The sequence below is a fragment of the Macrobrachium nipponense genome, chromosome 45 (assembly GCF_015104395.2).
Source record: "Macrobrachium nipponense isolate FS-2020 chromosome 45, ASM1510439v2, whole genome shotgun sequence".
Classification (NCBI taxonomy): domain Eukaryota; kingdom Metazoa; phylum Arthropoda; class Malacostraca; order Decapoda; family Palaemonidae; genus Macrobrachium; species Macrobrachium nipponense.
In genome coordinates, this window is record NC_061105.1 from 21,580,774 (window position 1) to 21,596,430 (window position 15,657).

General features: G+C 38.0%; 1 protein-coding gene across 1 annotated transcript in view; it reads right to left on the bottom strand.

Moving 5' to 3' along the window:
- LOC135214193 (uncharacterized) overlaps positions 1–15,657 on the bottom strand; it is a 663,437-nt gene that overhangs the window by 80,144 nt on the left and 567,636 nt on the right. The window contains exons 7-10 of the mRNA XM_064248261.1: positions 13,018–13,211; positions 9,166–11,155; positions 4,807–9,119; positions 261–364 (exon numbers count right to left, since the gene is read on the bottom strand). Coding sequence (XP_064104331.1) covers positions 261–364; positions 4,807–9,119; positions 9,166–11,155; positions 13,018–13,211 — 6,601 coding nt within the window. The remainder of the gene's footprint in view (positions 1–260; positions 365–4,806; positions 9,120–9,165; positions 11,156–13,017; positions 13,212–15,657) is intronic.

Genomic DNA, 15,657 nt, shown 5'->3' on the forward strand with positions numbered 1-15,657 from the left:
AATTATTTTCATAATATATTGCATATTACAGTTATTTGATTATAAAATACAAAATATGAATACCTGAGGGGTAAGTACATATTATGGAAGAAACTGTTAAGAAATTTAAGTAGTACCAGTTAATGTCAGTCACATCAAATGAATGCACATTTCATCACGATCTACTGAATGACCTTAACCCATGTTAAATCAATACTGGTAAAGGATGCAAGGTGGACTGTGGACTGTGAACTACAGAAATACAAACAAAGACCCCCCACCTTTTCAGCCCTTGGACTAAAGGCGAGGTGAGGCATTGACTTCCTCACCAGCCCCGTCTCCGTCTGCGTGGCCTGCGTCCTCATGCATGACCGCTTCAGTTTTTCTGCAGAAGTTGCAAGAGGGGAAACTCAACTTCATGAGCAAAGGAGGTAGTTAGAGGGTAATTCAAAATGGAGGATAAATAAGAAGAGCTCTCATTCATGGGCTGGGATCTCTACAAAGTGAGTGGCTGAGTGGAGGGATGGGTAGTAGGCCGACTTGGGGGAGGGGATACACACACTAGTTAGATCGGGGTTAGTGCAAAGGGCAGGAGATGCTGTAAATACAGGTAGAGAGAGGCCCCATGCAGACCATTCTTACCCGGGTATGATCAACTTCAGGTTGGAAAGAAAGTCATGTCTTAATCATAGATGAAAAATTACAGTTTGCATATACAGATTAATTAATGGTGAAAAATTGTTCATATTTACAGAATATAAAAATTCCTCTCATTTGCAAACACTACAAAATTTTATTCATTAAGGAAAGGAAGTAAAAACAAAATCATACACTGAACTTTTTTTCATTAATACGGCTAACCTAATTTTTTCCAAAGCAGAACAGAAGATTTTAATGATTTAGTCTACTTTCTTTTATATTTGAAATTAACTGCAATGTTTAGTTGCAGCTGCAAACAGGTTATCAGGTTATAAGAGAAACATGATTAAGCACTTAGCTAGTTTTATGCTGGAGAACAGCAAGCTTTCGAAAAAAAATAAAAGTATGGGCACTGAAATTCATTACCGTTTAAAAATTTTTTTTTAAAGTATATCCCCATACTGTATTAGAAGTTATATCTATCGATGACACGTGTACTTCAAAATCTCAATCCACAAAATGGATCAAATTAAAAAACATATAAAGGGCCAATTATCGGCACCAATGGAACATCCGCATAACAGAGACTGAAAGCCAAAATACATACATACGTATTATGTCATATTATAGTATTTATTTCACAGAATTTTTGGGGGCATATCGACTTACTGTTGCTTATAATTTAAACTCTGGATATTTTGATAAGTTAAGCGCTTATTGCTATGAAATACCTATTACTCTGAAAGCTTTTGTTTACGCTGATTCTACTGATGGTTTAATTTTTATTTTTTCACCCTTTGCCTTTAACCCTTAGAAGTGGTAGCAAAAGATGTGTCAAAAACGGCTACATTTATGAGCATTTTATATATATATATATATATATATATATATATATATATATATATATATATATATAGATATATAATATTATATATATATTATATAATAATATATATAATATATATATCATTCGAGCTACAAATGTCCTTTAATATCTAATTCGCTCTACCTCGGAATTGATATATTTTCATATATGTACCGAAGGGGAATTTTTAGTTGATAATCATTTCGTCCCCTCATGGGATCGGACCACCGTCCAACGGACGGAACAATCAGGACCGTTGGACCTTGGTTCAGATCCCAATGAGGGACGGAATAATGACCAGGAACGAAATCAAGGACCGTTGACGGTGGGTTTTCCGATCCCATGATGGGGACGAAATCAAATGGAACAGGAACTGAAATCATGGACCGTTGAACCGGTTGGTTCGATCCCATGAAGGGGACGAAATAATGGACAGGATGAAAATCAGGACCGGCTTTGAACGGTTGGTTTCGATTCCCATGAGGGGTCAAAAGAACTGAAATAAATGGACAGGAATGAAATCAGGTGATCCGTTGAACGGTATGGTTTTTCGCTTCCCATGAGGGGACGAAATAATGGACAGGAACGAAATCAGGACCGTTGAACGGTGGTTCGATCCCATGAGGGGACGAAATAATGGACAGGAATGAAATCAGGACCGTTGAACGGTGGTTCGATCCCCATGGCTGGGGACGAAATAATTGGACATGGAAATGAAATCAGGGAACCGTTGAACGGTGGTTCGAATCCCATGAGGGTGACGAAATAATGGACAGGAAATGGAAATCAGGAACCGTTGAAACGGTGGTTCCGTCCCATTCAGGGACCGAATTTGGAATGGAACAGGAATGGAAATCATACCCTTTGGACGGTGGTTCGATCCCCTAGGGGAACGAAATTATTATCAACTAAAATTCCCCGCCCTTCGGTACATATATGAAAATATATCAATTCCGAGGTAGAACGAATTAGATATTAAAGGACATTTGATGCTCGAATGATTTATATGAATGACGGTGATGTGATAATTATTCATATAATTAAAATATATATATATATTATATGAAAATATATATATTTTATATTATATATATATATATATATATTGTAGATATATATATATATATATAATATATATATATATATTATTAATATCTATATATATTGCCATAAATGTAGCCGTTTTGACACATCTTTTGCTACCACTTCTAAGGGTTAAAGGCAAAGGGTTGAAAAAAATTAAACCATCAGTAGAATCAGCGATAAACAAAAGCTTTCAGAGTAATATATATATATATATATATATATATATGTATATATATATAATATATATATAGTGTGAGACAGACAGACGGAGATGAACTAAATGAAATGAAGCTTAACTTGGTGGTAATTACCTCCTATGAAAAATGGCATGAAAACGTATTATAGGTCCTTGCAAAGTCTTTTCAACAAGTGACATAAATGGCTCCTTACATTTAGTAACTAGAGGACCTTTCTCCACGTGTCCCCAATCACTACCTAAGTCAAATTATAACCTGTAAAAGCCCTTTCCCGAGGCCACTAGACAGCCTTCTTGAAGAGGAAAAGATTGCGAAATTGAAATCCACGTATATTTCTTTTTAATGCAAAAGCCGATGTGACGGGCAATAAAATGCTCTTATCTAGAACAGATCTGAAATAAGTATGAACAAGTGACGCTGAAGGAAGTGACAGGTCCATGCCAGGTAAACGAAGCAGATAGAGACAGAGAATTAGAAAGTGCTTTTTTGTCAGTGTTAGAAAAGAAAGATATTTTTGACATCAGAAAGGCAAAAAATACCAAATAAATGATAATTAGTAAACGAAGCTTTAGTCTGCTAGAGAGATTGCCCTAAACGGAAAATAAAAGGAAAGAAGCCCTTCCAATGGTGGTGATAAGAATTTATGTTTGGAGATAAAAAAAAAAATGCTACTTGACAAGATGCGTAATCAAGCGCAAAGTATTCTGACGAAATCATATTAAATTACGTCTTACATATTAAATAACTTTCTTTTAAAAAACAGAAATGGTATCAACAGAATACAACTCCAGTTCCAAAATTGCAATTCACTCAGAAAAGTCTGATCATTTTCACGACAGACGTCCTGCACATATTTTCGGAAATTTGAATCGGGTCAGGAATCTCGTCTCTGTCTCTGTGCATCCAAGTTTCGCCGCAACATCTCAAAACTAAGGGAAGGATTTTGAGGAGATTTTCTGGAAAGACATGAACGACTTCCTCTAAGAAGTAACCTTCTTATGCTTTATTAGCCACGACCACCAAGCAATAATAATACAGTAGTCAGTTATTCGATTATTGTTTTTACGAATTTCCTTTGCTTCCAGACAAACGAAGCCAAAAACGCAATCTCCTACGCCCAAAAAATAATCATTAAATCTTTTACTCGTAATGACATACACCTAGAGGAGTTGAACTATCCAAAATTATTTAATCGACTTTGCTTTCGAAACGACAGAATCCTCAAAATTCGTCATTAACATGAAAAATTTCGAACTCCTTTCTCAGAAACTCTTACAAGGACTCAAATTATAATGCATAATGCCTTACATTATTTTTGGCAGTGCAAATCTGGTAAAAAGCGCTCAGAAATTGTGGTTTGCATAAATAATCAGCCTAAGTTTATAATAGCCCTCCAGTCTCCAGTTTTATTTGTGATTACCACTTTGTTTTAAGGTTTGCATCTACCTATACATTTATAGCCGTCTGACAAAGAACAAAGCCTGTGAGCAAGCATTTATCTATAATAGTCCGTTTCTAACTAAAACTACATTGCGAGTATGGTCTACAATCTACATTACAAAATATGAAAGAAAATGGACTTCATGCAATGTTCCCGGTGAGCATGTAGTCCATTCTAAATCATCTACATAAATTAGCCATTTTATCTTACAGTATTGATTTAGGTCATCTGAAAGTGATACTAAGGACTACTACTGTCAGGTCACCCAAGACGGAACACTTTAATGTTTTCCTTTTATGGGATAGCTACCAGTAATTACATACGGCTGCTAAATGCTTTTAGAAGATGCAGATGAAATTACCTAAGTTCTCTATTCAGATACACAGACAACACTATAATAATCTTGGCGGGTACAAACAACCTTTTCAGCCTCGTTCCAACTATAACTGGAAACACTTTAGTTAAGTATTACAAAAGATTTAATATGCTAGTTGATAAGTTAGTCCTACCTTGCAATTAATAAGCACACAATACAGGGATATTATTTGGATAGCCAGTTCTAGGTCAGGTCAGGTCGAGGCAGGGTCACAGGTACTGACCTTCGATATTGTCAGCAGCCGGTGAGGCGGCCTTCTTCTTCTTCTTCTTCGACTTATTGCTACGTGGAACTTTTATAGGAGGTTCGGAAACACTGAAGGCGTCTGCTTCCGACTGAACACCACCTTCTTCAAAAACTGGATTATTTTGATGCACTGCCTTATGAGAGTCCACTTTGCCACTATCAACGCACTCAACGCGAGTGTCTTTTTCATGGTTCTGAGCAGGTTCACTGTGTGAATCATCCTCTTCTGGAATATTATCCTTCATTTGTAACTGACAGGCTTCATCTTCTTCTGCCAAAAACTCATCACCATAATCCTTGAACACATCTCTGAATATTCTGTCAACTTCTCTCATTTCTTCCTGGCAGTCACTTTCCTTTATAAGCAAATATTCCTCATAAGCATTTTGCTCACCACCACCCTCACCAGCTTCGCTGTCATCAAACCGACCTGAATCACCACCACATCGGCTTGACATATCTTCACCCTCTTCGTCGAAAAATGAAGTGTCCTTTTCTTCTCCTTTCAGTACTTGGAACTCTGTCAAACTGCTCTCAGGAGCAACCTGCTTTATTTTCTTTTCAACAGAGTCCTGTGATACCCTTTTATCACTTTCATAGGACCTCCATTCAGCAGATAAGTTCTCCTCAATTTCATCTGCCCAAAGTTTATGTCTTGTACTTTGCTCCACTTTATTCCCTTCAATCAAACTACTATTTGCTTCGACTTTATCTGTTCCTTCATTCACTTCAGAAACTTCAGTGCTTTCAGAGCATTCATCTTGCATATCGTTATTTTGATTCTCTTTGTCAGCTTCAGCTTTATTCTTTTTCTTTCTGTTTCTTGGTCTTTTTTTCTTTTTCTTTTCTCCTATTTCAGCGACTTCATTCCTCACCTCATCATTTGTTGACTCACTTTGTGAGGGTATTCCTTCCTCTGCAGACTGCTGTTCTACTTGTAAATCATCTTCCTGTTCTTTATCAAGTTCCCAATGAGGTTTTTCTTCTTTGTTTATGCCAGTTATTTCATCTCTACTCTGGTTTTTATCTTTATTGGGAAGTTCTTCCACCGCCATCTTATCTGCATCATCATCTTGTCTTTCCTTTTTTTGTTTTCTCCTTTTTGGTTTGACAACCGGCCCTTCAGATAATACCTCTATTCCTGCTCTTTCTACAGGTTCTCCACCATCTTTAGATCCCTTATTTACATCCTGGGCATCACTTGGGCTTCCAACATCACGGTTTATCAAACCATTTTCACTTTTCCATCTTTCATCCTTCTGTCTTGGTCTGACTTTTTTGTATGTGAAAACAATGACCTCTTCATCATCTTCCTCACTTAACGGGCATCCATACTCATTAGCCATAGCTAGTGCCACTGCATCACCTGGGTGATACCTGTTGCTAGCAGGGCTAATATCTCTAAAGTACTCAGGATTGGTACTACATGGACTTTCACCCCTACAAGAGTCCTCCTCAGACCTTGTTGTCATGCTTAAGTCTTGAATATCACAAGAATCTTCTTCATCAAATCGGGAATTTGCCTCATTATCAAGATTGTCATTGCACTCTGTCAAATCTCTGATCGATTCCAACATAACTTCCTCTTTTTTTTCGTCATCCACAGCGTTCAATTCTTCTGGACTAACTGGAAGGTCCCCTTCACAAGACGAGGCTTCATGGACTCTTATTTCTGGAGGAGATACTTTCTTTTGTGATTCTGTTGCTGAAGCCAATTGCTCAGAACATTCCTCTAAACTGTCAAAATTCACTGAACCCTTTTCTTCATCATCTTTAATTTCTTGCTCACCTTGATGTCCTATCTCTGAGTCTGAATATCCCTCATGACGTAATTCCTTTTCTGCCTCAATATCATCATGAGTACCTTCAGAGAATGTCTCTCCAATACTGTCAAAATAGACTAGAGATTGGTGAGTATCTCCTTCTGAAAAGTGGCCTTTGCCATATGGATATCTCAGTTCTCTAAACTGCTTCCTTGCCAGGTACACCCTGTCATCTTCATGACTTTTTTGTTCTTTTTCTTCTTCCAAGGTTCCTGTGTCAGTCATTCCATCATCTTCCATACTGTTACTGTCAGCTGACGTTTGAGAAACTCCTACATTAACAGATGGACAATAAATGACTGTATCTTGTCTCTTTGATTCCTCAACGCCATCTAACATCTCAAAAGTCTTATCTTGAGCGCCAAAATACCATCTTTTTGACAATGTTTCCTCATCTATTGATTCTTTTGCCTCCTCTTCTGAAACTCCACTGTCATGTTCAGTGTTTTCTTTGCCCTCAAGGTCTGCAGATTCCTGCAACTTAGTTTCAGCTACCTGATTTGGAGTTTCAGTATTTCCTAGAATGCTCTTCTTGGGTTTTGTCTCCACACTTGCTTTAGTATCTTTTTTAAGTATGGCCAATTCAGGTTTCTTTTCATTTTCTTTTATATTTGCTTCAGACCCTGGTCTTTCAAATTCAGCTTCATTTTCATGCTCTTCTTCACATTCTGACTGCATATTCTCAACATTTTCCTTATACTGTGTATCTTTCATTTCTGCATTCAAAGAATTTCTACCAGTAATGATTTCACCTTGACAAAGTTCTTTTACTTCATTCTCCCTTTTCTGATGATCAACAATGTAGATGTCAAAATCCTCATCCTCATCACTAGTGTCCTCTTCTTCATTGGGTTTAAGGTTCAAATTCTCATCATTTATGGTGTATGTTTCTTCCTGTGTATCACTTTCACTCCTCTCTGTTGGCACAACTGACTGATCTGCATGATCACTCTCATATTTATCTTCGGATAAGGTGGGTTGTTCTGCATCCTCGTAAGACAAAGGCTGCTTAACTGATGATTCTTCATCTTGGGTTTCTGTTTTTGTGTTTACTTCAACCTGAGGTGACTTATCGCTTTCATCATTATAAGCAGAGGAATTGGTTTCAGAAGTCTCGTCCTGCCTTAGTTTATTATAATCCTCATCATCCCCAGAGGGACACTTTGCAACTGAATCCTCTTTGTCTTGATTTATGTCCTTACTTAATTCATCATCTTCAGTATCAGAGGAACAATGACCAACTGCATTGTCTTTAGCTTGTTTTTTTTCCGCTTTTTTTTCCTCTTCCTCCTCCTCCTCTTCTTCCTCTTCTTCTTCTTCCTCCTCCTCCTCTCCCTCCTCCTTGTCCTCCCCCTCTTCTTTGTTTTCATCTTCTATTTCTCCATTGCTTTCACTAATTACTTTGCTATTTGTTCTCTCCCTTTTACTTTTATTTCTCTTACCCTCATCATCACTATCAGCATCACTAATATCAGCATCATTTCCAGATTCTACTATTTCTAAAAATGCTGCAGGAATGTTGACATATATAAGAGAGTCAGAGTGTCCACTTAACATTGGTAAGCCTTCAGCCTCTCTAAACTCATTAAAATCAAAAACTGACAAATGCAAATTATCAAGAAAAATAGGGAGAACCAAATCTGTCTGGATTTCAGCGGATTTTTTCTCTGCCTTTCGAATACGGCGCAGAGAACTAGTCCTAACTGAAACTGTGTCCATTTGAGGCTCTTGTTGAAGAAATTCATTTATCAAGCCCTCCTGAACTTCCTCTGTCTGTGTTGACATAGTTGCCTTTCTCACCTTCTTTATACGGCGAATAGAACTTGCATTTGTAACAATAGAGACTGTTTCTGCTTTTAAATCCACTACAGAATGGTCTTTGAGACTTCTCGATTTGGGTTCACTGGAAACCTCCAAAGTATGTTTTTCTTGTTTGGCTTCATTTTGAGGTACTTCTTTTGAATTACTAGGTGGGAATTTTACTGTCAAATCTTCATCATTTATATTTTCCGTCTGACCTTCAGGTGGTTCATCATATGAAAACTCTGTCTGAATGCACTTAGACTTTCTCCTATTGAGACTTCTCTTGCGTCTTAAGGAAGATGTTGCAGATTTTGACACTTCATTTTCCTTTGAAGAATCATTTCCTACAACTAATTCACTGTCTTGTAAAGGAGCATCCTTAATCTCTGATTCTTCTTCAATCACTTGATTAAGATGAACAGTTCCACTACCAGGAACTAAACCCTGAGCAGCTGAGTCCCCATCCTTAGTCTGACTAGAAGTTGTAGTCTTCTTTGGCTTCTTTGCTCGTTTACCAACAGTATCTGACAAAGGCACTGCAGAACTTGTGTCTGTTGAAGATGATATTCTGGGTGACTCTGAAGGCAAAGTATCTTTAAGTTTAGAAGGCATAGCATCTTTAGTTCTCAGTAAAGAAGATTTAGTTACATCTTTCACCCTTTTACTGTCTTGATGTCTGATCTCCAATTGGTGTGATGCTGAGGAATCACTAGACTCTTTCTGAGGCACTTTCTTTCTTCTTCTGTAAAGATTTAGAACCTTCTGATCTTGGGGAACTTTTCTTTGGAGGTATATTACCTGCTGAATTACTTCTGTAGTCATGATCACTTTTAGGGTATTCATCAGAGAGGTCAACCTGCTGCTTCTGACCCTTAACACGTATGTCTGTGTTCAAATGAACAGCTTCATTTTCAATATCCTTGTTCAACTGACTATTAGAAATCTGTACGCATTTAGGCGTTTCTGTTCTTTCAACTTCTTTTTTAACTAAATTTATTTCTAACCAACTTGTTTTATGATCAGGTTTTTCTTTCTTTTTCCTATTTGTACCTGTCTGGGCTTCTGAAATGGCCTGAAAACCTTTCAAGTTAATGTCATCAGATCTTTCCTGTTCAATGAAACTTTTTGGCCAAGTACGGCTTGTCTCAAGAGGTAGCATCTCTGTTTTCACCTCGCTCGGTTCCTCTACATCTCCATCATCTTTGCTGGAACCTTTGGGTAAGTATGCTTTTCTAGGGAATGTTGAAACAGGAAACAGTGTGGCCTTTCCTTGGCCATGAAGAACGACTGGTTCTTTGGCTATTGAAGCCTTAGTGACATTAGACATCCCCTTCTCACTGGCTACCTCATTTTCTACCTTTTCACTTTTCATATTAGGAGATGAACCTCTAATTTTTGTCTGAGCATTCTGCTGCAAAAATTCTTCTGCCAGCTGACGCCTAAAACGTAGACGTCTAACCATAATATTGGTGTCTACATCATTATGTTCAGATTGTTCACTTTCTTTTTCGTTATCTTTTGAGACACAGCTCTCTGGGTCTTGTGATAATGTATCACAATTTTTTGTATAACATTCCTCCTCTGGTAGCTGTTCAGCACTTGCTAATGGCACGTTTTCTTCTCCGCCTTCCCTAAAAATAATTTCATTAGTCTCATTTAGAGGGTCATTCTTGAGCCTTTTCTCTCTGATCAAATCTATGTCCATATTCATCAAGTTTTCTTCTTCCTCTTCCTCAGACTCTCCAGGCATCTCTTCACAAGAATCTGGAGCAAAGGAGCTATCAGCTCTACATGACAAAGAACTTGCATCCGTCTGCCTACAGTAGGAACTGGCATCAGTATGCCAAGCAAATGAACTGGCATCTGTGTGCCATGCAAGGGAACCTGCACTTGCTTGTAAATCAATAGAACTCTCTTCTCCATGCCAGTCTGTGCTAGTGTCCAAGTCCTCTGTCATAAAAATGGAATTATTAGGTAAAAACGGAACCAAAGAATCTGTCTGCATACCCATGGAGACCTTTGCAGTATCTGGAGGCCTTGGCTCATGCTTTGTATCCAGCTGGATTTCTTTGTCAGTCAATCTTCGACTAGCATGTTTATTATCTTTATCTTGATTATGGGTTGATTCTGCAGTCTCATAAGGTTTACTTTGCTTTGTGCGACTGGGAACATTATCTGGTATTTGTTTTGACTTTTCATGTTTTTTCTTTGAACCTTTTGCTTGTCTTGTATCAATTTCAATATTTTCTATGATGTGAACATTTTCAATAGCAGTTTCATCACTGAAATGAACACTACCTTTTCTGGAGAGTGGTTCTGGAGATGGCACCTCCTCTTGGATGATCTTCTTGGACTTTTTCTGCCGCTTTGCTTTCTTTTCACTTTCCTCCGTTTCCTTTTTCTTATCTGAACTCTCAGGTTGTATCCTCTGACTTTGTGGTTGGAGGTCTTTCTTGCTTTTGCCTCTAGGTGAGGGCATAGAAGCAATGGTATCCTCCTTTTCAGGGGTATCAAGTTCATGTGGCAGTTCGTCAGTCTGAATTGCTACTGTCCTCTTCTCCACTTTTTTCCTTCTGAGGGAAGGAGTCCTTGACCTTGACCTCGACTCTGACCGTGACCCTGCCTCAGAGTCGACCTGTCGACCTCCTGGCCCTGATTTGCCCTCGACTGGGTGTTTTCTTCCCCTCTTGTGGCCTGGCTCTGAGTAAATGAACAGGAACCAATTACAAAGAAACAGCAAAAAATATCCACACTCTGTGAACCTTAAGGCTACCTATCAACTATAATCGTCTTTGCTACGACATGCGCGCCAAAAGCAGACAGACTCCAACAATAAGGGTATTGTTATTGGCAATGAAAAAGAAGTTTTGACTTGTAGCGATTCCATTAGAAAGTTGAAGTCAAGGAGACAAATAAATGACGTTCCTAATCTGAATCAACGCAATCAGTAGGTTTCTAACACTAACTTTGATGTAAATATCACTAAATACAACTGCTCCGATATAAATGCAAGAAAACACTTCCTCACTTATTGCATATGATTATAGATTCTTGCATTAACTTACAGTGTAAGGAGTCTTGATGAACAACTAAGAGCTGAAAATGTACGCCCATGAAAAGAATGTTTGTCAATAATGGATGAAGAAAGAGCTTTTGTAACTGAACTACAAACTGCGAGTATTTTTGAAAGCACTTAAACCATAAGAACTGAAGAATGAGTTCTGCAAAGATTATTCATGAATGAACTGTAAGCAATTAAGTTTAGACATGGCGGTGCACTATGAATGTTTATGTGAAGTCGGGGAAAAAAATATATATATATACACACATTATGAAAAATGATTACAATATGATCAATAAACCATAAATGAATATGAAAGCCAGTACTATGAATGATCTATAGGAATGACTGCATTTTCATATGAACGACATACTTAAAGAAGTACATGAATGAAAATTAAATTGTGAACACTGATCTACTAATCAATAGCCCTTTGTAAATGTTTGAAAATAAACGATAAATTATTTACATTTATGAATGGGATAAATCTACAACCGCATACACAATTAACAAATAAATAAGTAAGGGAAGAGCATCTGTAAGGGAGAGACAGAGGGAGCAAGAAAAATATACCATAATCAGACGACAAAGATTAAATCAGGTAAGGAGGAAAAGGCTAGGGAAGACCACATAGAGGATCATTACATTGAATGTGACTTGCAAGCAAAAAGGCAAACATGCACAGCTTATAAATGATGATAGTAATATACAATCTAATAAATGTCACCATTTTCATACTTTTCACAAATGAATGTATATGAAATTTCAGTGTAACTGACGAATTAAAATTACTTTTTATTTGGATACAAGTGAAAATGTATAACTGAATCTATAACAACAGTTTTTATTTACTCTCTCTAAATATAATTAAAACTTTATTAAAGCCAATGCCATGTTGGATCATTTTTCTAACAGAAAATTTAGCTACGAACGAAAATATTATTTAGCTGTCACACTTACATTCACTTTTTAACAGGAACAAATACCAAATGCATATGAAAAATGTCACACTCATTTCTTACGAATTTATGAATATATACATAGAGCAAATAAATACATATATGCACAGACACACAAGCAGTCGATTTAATTTCAAGTTAAAACCCCATAATATTTACCTTAATGGGACTTAATTAGGAATTACTTTCCAACACATTCTCTCTCTCTCTCTCTCTCTCTCTCTCTCTCTCTCTCTCTCTCTCTCTCTCTCTCTCTCTCTCATTCGTAAGAATTTATAATTTTTGGATACATTTTGGCTTGCAAAAATCAGTTTGACGAAAGCAATGGAACTACACGGGTCTTACCGTGCATAATAAATCTCACACACCTACATGTACTCACAAATCACGCACTTAAGCATCAAGTACAGTAGCACAAACAAAGCAATCCACCCACAATCATACCCATACACGTGCCCTCTCTACCCAAGCATATTCTCTCGCACGCCTAACCTTAAAATTCTAAATAGAAGCGGAGGAGATAAGAGAGAACTTCGACCTACCCTGAAGTAGTGCCTTCGTCAGGACGGGGGCTAGGAGCTGGTCAAGCGCCCTTTGCTCCACATAATCAGGCGTCCTTCTCCCGTCCAGCAGCCTCTCCTGGCTCCTCGATCCGCCGGACTTGACACTGCCTCTCCCGCTATCGTCCCGAGTCATGGAACCGTGATCCTCCAGGCCGCCCACCGTCGCAGACCGGCTGGAAAAGTTCAGAGAAGTGTCAGAGATGACCAGGGAAAAGTTCGGAGTGATGTCAGGAGACTGCTCACTGGAAAAGTTCATCAGCAGGGGGACGTCAGATGAAGGTTTACAGGCAAAGTTTGGAGGATGTCAGAAGGAGATTCGCTGGAAAAGTTTGTGGAGGAATGTCAGCAGGTTTGCTGGAAAAGTTTGTGGAGGAATGTCAGAAGGTTTGTTGGAAAAGTTTGGAGGGATGTCAGAAGAAGGTTTGCTGGAATGTCAGAAGAAGGTTTGCTGGAAAAGTCCAGAGGGATGCCAGAAGATTTGGTGGAAATGTTTAGCAGAGGGGTATCAGAAGGATTTTCACTGGAAAATTTCAGCAGAAGAATGGAAAAAGGTTCCCTGGAAAAGTTCGGAAAGATGTCAGCAGAAAGTTTGCTAGAAAAGTTCAGAAGGATGTCAGAAGGGGGTTTGCTGGTAAAGTTCAGAGAAAGGTTCGCAGGTAAAGTTCAAATGGGTGTCAGAAGGTTCACTGGTCAAGTTCTGAGGGATGTCAGTAGAAGGTTCACTAGCAAAGTTCTGAGGGATGTCAGAAGAAGGTTCACTAGCAAAGTTCAGAGGGATGTCAGAAGAAGGTTCACTAGCAAAGTTCTGAGGGATGTCAGTAGAAGGTTCACTAGCAAAGTTCTGAGGGATTTCAGAAGAAGGTTCACTAGCAAAGTTCAGAGGGATGTCAGAAGAAGGTTCACTAGCAAAGTTCTGAGGGATGTCGAGAAGGTTTACTAGCAAAGTTCGAGGGATGTCAGTAGAAGGTTCACTAGCAAAGTTCTGAGGGATGTCAGTAGAAGGTTTACTAGCAAAGTTCAGAGGGATGTCAGAAGAAGGTTCACTAGCAAAGTTCTGAGGGATGTCAGTAGAAGGTTTACTAGCAAAGTTCTGAGGGATGTCAGAAGAAGATTCACTAGCAAAGTTCAGAGGGATGTCAGTAGGCTTGCTGTAAAAGTTCGGAGGGACACCAGAGGAATGTACACAAGGAAGTTCAGAGGGATATCACAAGAAGGCTCACTACAAGAGTATTATAAAGGGGTGTCAGAACATTTGCTGGAAAAGTAGGCTATCAAACGAGTACACTAAATCTTGAAAACACTACAGGCCTCTTGACTATAAAGGTTTGCTCTAACATACCATGTCTCTTGGCTGCATAACTTTTAGGAATCATGCATACATATTAGCCATCGTGAATACACAAATTAGCCCTCATGAATACCCAATTGAATGAATTAAATGAACATTTGAGTAGCTAGTAATATACAATAATTATTTAGGTTTTTTGCATAAAAAACCTAGGTCTCGTGTACCCAAAAACTAGACCTCTTCAACTACTTAAGTATGCTGAAGATTACCAGAAACTAAAGCCTACTTAATACTTAATTTGGGCATGCTGAATAAAAAACTGAGCCCTTATCTTTAAACAATTTTGGCCTTGTAAATATTCAATTGGGAGCTTATTTAAAGAACATAGTTTACTGAAGATTCTTGAAGGCATTATTCAAATATGCTGAATAAAAACATAGCTTTTATAATTACACAATTTAGGTCTTGTGAATACTTTAGGACTCATCGGATCACATCTGGGAACCATGGGAGAGGAGGGGCAGTAAAACTGTATAGAGGAATTCACTCATAGAAATTGTTTTTTGGAAGGGAAGTGGAGTGGGAAGCAGTTTTCCCTGGCTGGGAGGGGGTGGGAATGGAATGTGAGCTGGATGGAGAGACACTTTTGTTTTACATTTTGACGTTAATGTTTTTTCCACATTTTTAAAAGGATGTGTACAGTTATGTACTTGTGATGGAATACATGAAGCACAAAGCAAACAAGACAAAGAGAGAGAGAGAGAGAGAGAGAGAGAGAGAGAGAGAGAGAGAGAGAGAAACAACAACTGAGGTTGAAGCCCATAACACACAAATACACAAACTTCTTTTTTCGTTATTTTTACTGCATTATTAATTTTTATTTTCCACACCCGAAAGATAAATGCATACAACCCCTAGCGTGTGTGTAAGTAGAAAAATAATTCAGTTTGTGATACAAGCATGAAATTTGCCACAAGTCCTCAATTTAAACCAATCTTTTGAAAAATCTGTGTCCATGCAAAATCTCAATATGGCCGCAAGTTTTCAAGATGGCCACTAGTTGTTTCAATTTCTGATACTTTGAGTAAATCATTGTTGAATTTAATACATCGATCATTATTTAGATAATGTCTTCCTGGGTAGAAGAGTTAACTGAAGTTATTACCAGAGCTCCTACTACTATATTTACCATTGTGATAAAGAGGGCGTACAAAATGGCTGCCATGAAACCTTTTGCTTGAAAATCTGCTACTGAGAAAGATAAGAAACAAATTTTTTTTTCTATCCCTACACTTATGAGGTCAAAGAACCTGTTTCTAGCATTTCTATTG